At 50.3% G+C, this 9,227-nt stretch overlaps 1 protein-coding gene across 4 annotated transcripts in view; it reads right to left on the bottom strand.

Annotated features, from left to right (window-relative positions):
* LOC114485134 (dynein axonemal heavy chain 10-like) overlaps nucleotides 1-8,691 on the bottom strand; it is a 36,374-nt gene extending 27,683 nt beyond the window's left edge. For 3 of the 4 annotated variants that reach the window (XR_008616740.1, XM_055083168.1, XM_055083169.1), the window contains exons 1-5: nucleotides 8,492-8,676; nucleotides 7,580-7,660; nucleotides 4,885-5,082; nucleotides 4,181-4,342; nucleotides 1,763-1,937 (exon numbers count right to left, since the gene is read on the bottom strand). Coding sequence is in view for 3 of the 4 variants with exons in the window: in XM_055083168.1 (XP_054939143.1) it covers nucleotides 1,763-1,937; nucleotides 4,181-4,342; nucleotides 4,885-5,082; nucleotides 7,580-7,660; nucleotides 8,492-8,594 (719 nt within the window). In the remaining variant the exon portion in view is untranslated. Of the gene's footprint in view, nucleotides 1-1,762; nucleotides 1,938-4,180; nucleotides 4,343-4,884; nucleotides 5,083-7,579; nucleotides 7,661-8,491 lie in introns of all 4 variants that reach the window. The other variant, XM_028485900.2, reaches the window with a different exon arrangement.
* Nucleotides 8,692-9,227: the final 536 nt, after the last annotated feature.

Below are 9,227 nucleotides of genomic sequence, written 5' to 3'. Positions count from 1 at the left end.
TGCTCCACAGCAAGAGAGGCCGCGATAGTGAGAGGCCCGCGCACCGCGATGAAGAGTGGCCCCCGCTTGCCACAACTAGAGAAAGCCCTTGCACAGAAACGAAGACCCAACACATCCAAAAATAAATAAATTAATTAAAAAAAAAAAAAAACCAAACATATTACCTGTTCCAATAATTACAATTTTAAAAATTCCTCCTTTTGGGCCATAGGCCACTTTCATTTTCTCGGGGGTGCCGCAGGCACCCCATCTAACTGCAGGGGACACATATCAAACTCTCCATGTGGTCCCACGGAAATCCACTCTTGGATTAAATAAATACTCCTTCCAAATTAATACTCAAAAACCCTTCCCAACTCTCTGCTCTCAGATGCTTTTATGCTGCTGACCTGGGAGTAGTGCCCCAGATCTGTATAACCAGTGGTTGGATGTTTCCCTTGGAAATGTGCATGTTGAGGGTCTCTCCCACAACTCTGTCTCAACTTCCAGCACATGCTACTGCGGTTTTAAAACATCCATCCTTATACCTTCATTGCAATCACACTGCAAAGCTCTGAAATCATGACCTCTTGCTAAGAGCAGCAGCAGCTCTGGATGACCCCCCAGGAGTTACCGGGCCCCCTGCCCTGGAACTGGCTGAACGTGCTGTCCAATCCACATGTTTCACAGATGAGCCAACAGCCAGAGCACAGCTCTGGACGAGGGATGTTGCTCGGCCCTGAGCAAAAGAGATGAGCTCAGAGAAGCAGCACCGTCCCGCCAGGATCACAAAACGCAGGGCCAGCTTCCAGCCTGGAGACAGGGGTCTCTCTCACAGGAGACCTGCCTGTGGGACCAGAAGGATGGAACCCCTTCTGAAAATGAGGCCGTGATGGGGAGCGAGGAGACAGCCGAGGCTCCTAATGCACGGACACGCGCGGAGGGCCTGGAAGCACGATGACGGGGGTGGAGGGGGCAGACGGGACACCGTCTCTTCCTGGCTTCACTCACGGTGCTAACCTTCCCAGCGAGATCCACGAACGGCGCCCTGGGGGGACCATGCCCCGCGGGGGGAGGGGAGAAAGCTCCACACCAGACCCCTCTTCTGGACAGCAAATGGGCCCTCTGGCTGCGGGGGATGGAGTCCTTTTACAGACTGATTTGCAGAATGTCTGGGGCCACAGTAAAGACCCACTCTCCCAGGACTTCCCTGGCGGTCCAGTGGTTAGGGCTCAGCGCTTTCACTGCCAGGGCCCAGGTTTAACCCCTGGTCAGGGAACTAAGATCCCACAAGCCGCGCGGTATGGCAGAAAAACAAAAACAAACAAACAAACAAAAACCACTACTCTTCCCACCTGTAAAAGGCCACCATTTGGCTAGAAATGGGTGAGGGCATCTCCCGTCTGCGGCACACCTTGCCTGCAGCCAGGGCCCTGCCTCGTTCAGGGCAGACACTCCTCTGTCCTTCCCGTATAAAGGACGGACTTACAAGGCTCCAGCTCTCCCACCAGCCCCTTCTGGAACCCAGTCTCCTTCTGTGAGTCAGCCTGGGTTCAAGGCCAGTGGGCCACGGCACCAACTGGCTGGGAGGCCTGAGGCAAGTCAGCTCACCTCCCTGGGCTCCACGTCCCTCATCTGCAAAAGAAGACGGTAACAGCCCCCACCACGGAAACTGCCTGGCACAGCGGCCGGCACAGAAACGCCGAACAGCCAGGATTATCTCATAATTACTGTCAGGAGTGACACTGGTGGCCAAGCACGCTGGGAGACTGCCAGCCGTTACCTAATCTCGGTCACATCTGACTTGTCCAGTTTCTGCAGCTCCAGCTTGGCGGCCTCCAGGATGGGCATGACCTCGGCCAGGGCCGTCTCGGCCTCAGTCTTCTCCGCCGCGATGATCTTGTTTTGCTCCTCTATCTCCATGGCTTTTTCCTCCGCCAGCTTCTTCTTTTCCTCCGCTGTGGGGGGGAGGGGGAGGTCAGTGAAGCCCCTGGGGCATGGGGAGGATGGGCCACCGCTCCTGAGCCAAAGCAGCGCAGCCCTCAAAGGCGGGCGCTGGACGGAGGGGGCTGAATGAGCTTCGGCCAATATGGCGGCCTTGGGCGTTCCCACTGGGACAGATGTCCTCACGGCGCCTGGGGTCCCCAACACAGGGACAGCTGCTGCGACTCTGACCCTCCTTGACTGGCCCACCTGTGTCCCCCTCCCCCCGCCCCACTCCATCCCACAAGACAGCCTCCAGCCCTGCTTGGCCAGTGCTAGCTGAGGACATCAGAGCTGCCCTCCCTCCCTGTTTTTCTGGGTCACTGACATCTCTCTGGCTCTTCATCAGCTTTTCCTACATTCATTCAGCCCAGCTCAAAGGCCGCCCTCCCCTGAGGTCACTCTCAGTCTCATCACTGTGTTTATTTGCTTCATGACACTAATCGCAATCTGAAATGTCATCTGGTCATTGGCTTGTTGATCGGCCCACTCACTAGAACGCAAGCATCTCCCCGAGGGCTGTGACCCCAGCGTCTAGAACAAAGCTTGGCTCATAGTAGGTGTACTGGCTTGAACAGTGTCCCCCTCAAAATTCATGGCCACCCAGAACCTCAGAAAGTCACCTTATTTGGAAAGAGAGTCTTTGTAGATGTAATTAGTTAACACGAGGTCGTACTGGGTTAGGGTAGGCCCTAAATCCAATGACTGTGTCCTTATAGGAAGGCCATGTGAAGATGTAGAGGGGGAAAGGTCACGTGACAATGGAGGGCCAGAGATGGGAGGGGCGCGTCTACAAGCCAAGGAGCGCCCAGGATCGCGGGCCACCACCAGAAGCTGCGAGAGGCCCGGAAGGATCCTCCCCTAGGGCCTTTGGAAGGAGCAAGGCCCTGCCAAGACCTTCATTTCAGACTTCTATCCTCCAGAACCCTGAGAGAATAAATAAACGCCTGCTGTTTTAAGCCACCCAGTTTGTGGTGCTTTGTTATGGCAGCCCTAGGAAAAGAACACAGTAGGTATTCAATAAACGTATGCTGAATTCAGCAGTCTCTCCCTGATGGGGCGTTCTCTCGGGACTCATCCTCACAAGTCAACAAGCAAGCGTTCAGGTTGGCTGATTCAAAATGTGAACTCCAGGAGAACGTCTAATTGATCCAGCCAGGGCTGGAACAAGCCCAACCCGACAGCCCAGACTGCGGGTCAAGAGCAGACAGGGTGCCAAAGCCAAGTTGGGGTGCTGTGACCAGAGTAATGAAAAATGGGTCCTGTGGATAGGGCCTGACACGATACAGCTGGAACTGAACTGAACCAAGGTCATACGCAGAAGCGACACAAACATGGGCTAGGAAGGGAATACCCAGAGGCAGGGAGGTTGAGTGGCTTCTGCAGAAATCCAAGGACGAGCCGAGGAGGACACGCATCAGAACACAGGATTCTGAGAGACGATAGAAACGGGAGCCCCAAGACCCAGGGAGAAGGGTTAGGGGTCATGGCAGAGCTGCAGCATAGGAGTTGTCCTGTGTGAGAGTCGTATAAAGTAAGCCAGTTCCAGGACTTCCCTGGCGGTCCAGTGGTTAAGACTCTGCACTCCCAGTGCAGGGGGTCCGGGTTCAAGCCCTGGTCAGGGAACTAGATCCCACATGCATGCCGCAACTAAAAAAAAGATCCCGCATGCCGCAACAAAGATCCCGCGTGCCGCAACTAAGACCCGGCACAGCCAAATAAATAAATAAATAAATAAATAAATAAATAAATAAATAAATAAATAAAAAGAAAGAAAGAAAGTCAATCCCTTAGAGCAGGAGGGAACCGGACCAAGAGCAGCCGCCAGGCCAGGAAGATCAGGTGAGGGGCCCAAGAAAGAACCCGGAAACAGGTTCACATTAGAACCAAGAAAGTCCCAAGTGAATGATGCTCAGGCCGAGGTCATTTAAACCGACCCAGTTCACTAGCTCATTGAGGGTAAAGAGATGACTTTTCCACATCCTGGCAAATCCTCAAGCTACCAGCTGTGGGTCCTGCATATGGTAACATCTTAGTGCCTATTATAGGGGGTTTGACGCTAATTCAGAAAAAATAGCAACGGGAGGGTCCAAAGACGCCAGTTCCTACAAGTGGCTTCCCAGGGATGTTCCCCAGTGGAGCCCTGTCCTGTTTTGGGTTTTTCTTGGCGGGGTAGGGCGTGGGGTGTCCCGACCCCCAGAGTTGGACCCGCACTCACCTATGGCTGTATTGGTGGCGATCTCCTCCAGCAGGGCCTCGCAGGCAGCCGACTTCTCCGCCAGCACAATCTTCTGCTCGGCCAGCTTCTGGTTCAGCTCGTCCAGCTGGACGGTGGCCTCCTTCAGCTTGTCCAGCCCGCCCTCCAGACGCCTGCACTGAGCTGAGGAAAGGGAACACAGGTATTCACCCTCCAGGGGGCGCTGTTCCCAACACACCCAGACAAGCGTTCCAGTGCAATATGTCCAAGTTGGGCTCACCGGAGGAAAAAAAAAATCATTTTCATGAGATGTCAAGCATCTATCAGTACCTCCGTTGCCGTTTGGGGATGGCATCTTCCAAAATGAAAGTATTTCTGAAAATAACCATTTGTTTGGCCAACAACCAGAGCCAGAGCATTTTAAAGAAACATTTTCCAACAGAGCACGTTGCTCCCATCAAATAGTATCTCTAATGCAATGAAAATTTAGAGCTAAGAAAATGCATGGCCTAGCACAGAAAAAAAAAAATAATAGCATGCCAGGGTCCTGCCCACACAGATGAATCACTCTGAAATGCAAAACCCAACAAGTGCTCTGCTTTGCCTCAATCCTGAGTGTGACCAATCTTGCTAAGAAATGTCTGCTTAAGGAAAAGGTCAGCAGTTGGATCTTTATTCGTTAAGTAATAACAATCCCTGTTAATCGTCCCATTCCCAAGTCTTACCCATATTATACTGAGTTTTCTCATCCAGTAATTTCGAATACGTGTTAATAAAATCCAGGTAGTTCTTGGGAGTTACGTAGTTGCTGCGCCTCAGTTTCTGTAGAAATTGTTTGCTGAATTCACCCACGGATTCGTGGACCAAAACAACATGTTCTACCAGATCTTCCATATTTTCTACTGGGATCAGTGGATTTGTCCCTGAGGAGGAAGGAATGGAAAAGGGTGGCTCATAAAGAAAGGAAAGGAGCAGTTCCTCAAAAAGTTAAACATGGAATTCCCATGTGACCCAACAATTCCACTCCTAAGTTTGTACCCAAAAGAACTGAAAAATGGACACAAGGAGATTCTTGGACGCCAATGTTCATAGCAGCACTATTCACAGTAGCCAAAAGTGGGAACCATATCCAAGTGTCCATCAACAGATGGATGGATAAACAAAATATGGTCTGTCCATAAATGGAATATTATTCAGCCTTAAACAAGAAGGAAATTCTGACACACGCCACAACGTGAATAAACCTGGAAAACACAGAAGCTAGACACAAAAGGACAAATGTTTCATGATTTGACTTACATGAAATATCTAGAGTTGGCAAATTCATAGAGACAGAAAGTATATTAGAGGTTACCAGGGGTTGGGGGCAGGTCTGGGAGGACAAGCAGTGAGTGTTCAGTGGGGACAGAGTTCCAGTTTTAAAGATGAAAAAGGTTCTGGAGATGGATGGTGGTAGCAGTTGCACCACATTGTGAATGTAATTAGTGTAACAGAGCACACTAAAAATGGTTAAAAAGGCAAATTTTATATTATATACATTTTACCACAATAAAATACGATATAAAAATGTTTTAATAGAAAAGAGCAGGTATCACTTGTCAGTGGCTTCTCTGGACCACAGTACTGATCCACACTCTGGCAATTTCTCTAAGAACACAGAAAGCCAATTCTCTGTCCCTACTGGTAGGAAGGCTAAGACAGTGTAGTAGGAGGGGCTTGAGATTCCAGGAGAGAAATTTGCTCCGTGTCCCTGCTGTATCCCCTGTACCCAGCACATATTGGGCACAAGGTAGGTCTTCCTGTAAGCCTGCTGAAAGAATTAATAATCACTCCCGGTGCCAAAACCACATCACTTGGATTATCTCACAGATTGCAAAATACTTTCACCTCAAAGCAGAAAATGAAGGAAGGAAGTATGACCAAAAGCATGCATTCATCCAGATTCTGCATATTTGATCTTGAATTATACCAGGGATTAGCAAACCACAGCCATGGGCCAATTTAACAGCATGCATGAAAAGCTTTGCCTCACAAATATCCATACTTATGGGTACAGCCATCCCAATTCCAGAGATATAACCTAAGGAAAAAAATTCTGAGCAAACTCCATGCAGCATTATTTATGATACTGAATCACTGAATACTGAAAGCAAAGCTAAGTGCTAATGCACGGAGGTGGCTAACAAGCCTATGAAAGCTAAGGCACATCTATATCAGGATTGGCAACCTACAGCCTGCAGGACAAATCCGGCCTACCACCTGTTTTTGTAAATAAAGTTTTATTGGCACACAACCACGCCCGTTCATTTACATATTGTCTAGGGCTGCTTTCCTGATGCGATGGTGGAATTGAGTAGTTGCAACAGAGACCATATGACCTGCAAAGCTGAAAATGTTTATCATCCGGTCACTTACAGAAAAAGTTTGCTGATCCCTGAGTTATATCATCAGGAAAGAGTCATTGTCTTCGCCCCCTTCCCCAAAAGACTGCAATCTGCCTATCAAGTGGGACTAGTTATTTATTTATTGAATATGTATTTATAAGGCTGACACTATTTACAAGGTCACCCAGTGTCATAAATCTGCTCAAGTTAGGTCCAGATAAAAAGTTTTTCCCTGAGGATAAATTGACTTGCTTTCTTTTTTTTTATTTTTGCGGTACGCGGGCCTCTCACTGTTGTGGCCTCTCTCGTCGCGGAGCACAGGCTCCGGATGCGCAGGCTCAGCGGCCATGGCTCACGGGCCCAGCCGCTCCGCGGCCTTTGGGATCCTCCCGGACCGGGGCGCGAACCCGTGTCCCCTGCATCGGCAGGCGGACGCGCAACCACTGCGCCACCAGGAAAGCCCTGACCTGCTTTCTTATTTTGAAGATTAAAGTTAATAATCAAGGCCTCAGGGCTTGGAAACTGTAGAGCAAAATCAGCACTGATGGATAATCAGTTTACCAAAAGGTCCTTCAGGCACCCTTGGGGTCAGGGATCAGCACACTTTTTCTGTAAAGAGCCAAACAGTAAATATTTAGGTTGTGTGGGCCGTAGAGTCTCTGTGGCAATTACTCAGCTTTGTGGTTGTAGCATAAAAGCAGCCATAGACAGTATGTTTATTGCGTATGTTCCAATAAAACTGCATTTACCAAGACAAGCGGTGGGCTGAATTTGGCCTTCAGGCCAGGGTTTGCTGACCCCTACTTTGGATGATACCTAATCAATTTTTATCCTACGTTGTCCTTGTAAATCCCCCGAAATCTCTTTGGACTAAAACACAATATAAGTCAAAACACACTAACAAACTAAAACACCATTCACGGCCATGGGGGTTAACGGTGACAGAATCTACTGGACCAAAATTCAGAGTCAGAAAAAGGGTAACAAATTGCTTTGTTATACTGTTAACGCGGTCCCCACATTAGCTGTCACTTACCTAAAAATGACTTAGCCACTGCATGCAGAGCTTGGGAAGGCCAGGGCATGAACCAGTCGATACCAGTGTTATTTACTAGACCTTGAAAAGAAAGAGAAACAAAAGAGATGATCGCTCTGCAACTCCGAGTTGCTCGAGAACATGGATACCGTCTTTGGTACCCAACACATTGGTGAGCGAGCTGAGCGGGTCCACAAATAATGACCAAGGGACTTCCCTGGCGGTCCAGTGGTTAGAACTCTGCGCTTCCAACGCAGGGGGCGCGGGCTCGACCCCTGGTCGGGGAACTAAGATCCCGCATGCCGCGCAGCCCGGCCAAAAACTTTAAAAAATAAGTAAATAAACAAAAATAATGATCCAAAGCAGGGTTTCTCAACCTCGGCACTATCGACACTTGGCCGGATAATCCTGTCTGGTGGGGCTGTCTGTGCACTGTGGGATGTTAGGCGGCTCCCTGGCCTCTATCAACTAGATACCAGTTGGATACGTGGTCGCCCCCCACCAGAGTTGTGACAACCAAAAATGTCTCCAGGCATTGACAAATGTCCCCTGGGGGAGCAAAATGGCCTCCCTCTGTTCTAGGGGCAGGTACTGAACCTTCCATGAGGCTTCCAGAATCTTCCCAGATGGAAGGGCGCGGAGAGCTACACTGCACTCGCTATGGGCCTTGCACCTGGGACCTGAGCATTTCCTCGTGTCGGAAGGATAACAGCCGCCCAGCGGCAACACGAGAGCCTGCTGGCAGATGCGAGGGGCCGCTCGGGGCTCATTCGACATGGCAGGGCCCACATTTCAACCTAATGACCATGGCATGGGCCACTTTGCTGGTGGAACCTCATATGTCATTCCCTCCCTAAGGCACGTGCCCTGCTGAAGGGGGAAAACGGATTTGCAGGCTCTGCTCAAGGGCACCTGGGAAATTTCTGCAGCGGGTCCTCAGGGTGTCCCCCACCGGCGACATGCCCAGGACAATGTGCAGGTTACCCGCACTCTTGTTCACGAAGTACTGCCACATGGACTCCTTGGCCGGGCCCACCCCTTGCTTCAAAGCCTCTTGTCCAATCTGACTGAGGATAGACTCCTTTTCCTCTTCTGGGAAAAGCGCGGGCACGATTCCTAGAAAACAAAGGCCAGGATTTTGTTTAAGTTCCAGGGTTATTGTCGGACGAGGCACCGAAATGGCAAGAGCACAGCGTCACTGAAGAGCAGTAGACGCCGAGTCCAGAGAGCAGGGCTTGGGTCCCAACTCTGAGACCCAAGGCTCACTTGCCGTGTGCGTAAATCCCTTTGAGCCTCAGTCTCCTCATCTGTGAAATGGAAATAACAAATGCCTCCTGCTCACCTGGGCGGGTTATCGTGGGCATCAGAGCAGGGGTTCTCAACTGGGGACAACTCTGCCCTTCCCAAGGGACATGTGGCAATGTCTGAAGGCATTTTGGGTTGTCCCAACGTGTGTGTGTGCGTGTGTGTGTTGCTGTGGTGTGTCTGTCGCGGGGGTGTGGTACTAATGGCATCTGGAGGCCAGGGATGCTACTAAACATCCCATAATACCCAGGACAGCCTCCACAACAAAGAATGATCCACCCCTATGTCATCAGTGCCAAGGAGGAGAGGCAAAGCCTTCATTCTGCAGCAAAGCGTAAGAGCT

The sequence above is a fragment of the Physeter macrocephalus genome, unplaced genomic scaffold, assembly GCF_002837175.3.
Source record: "Physeter macrocephalus isolate SW-GA unplaced genomic scaffold, ASM283717v5 random_566, whole genome shotgun sequence".
Classification (NCBI taxonomy): domain Eukaryota; kingdom Metazoa; phylum Chordata; class Mammalia; order Artiodactyla; family Physeteridae; genus Physeter; species Physeter macrocephalus.
Note: the sequence above shows the minus strand (reverse complement) of the source record. Positions and strands in the feature narration are given on the sequence as shown.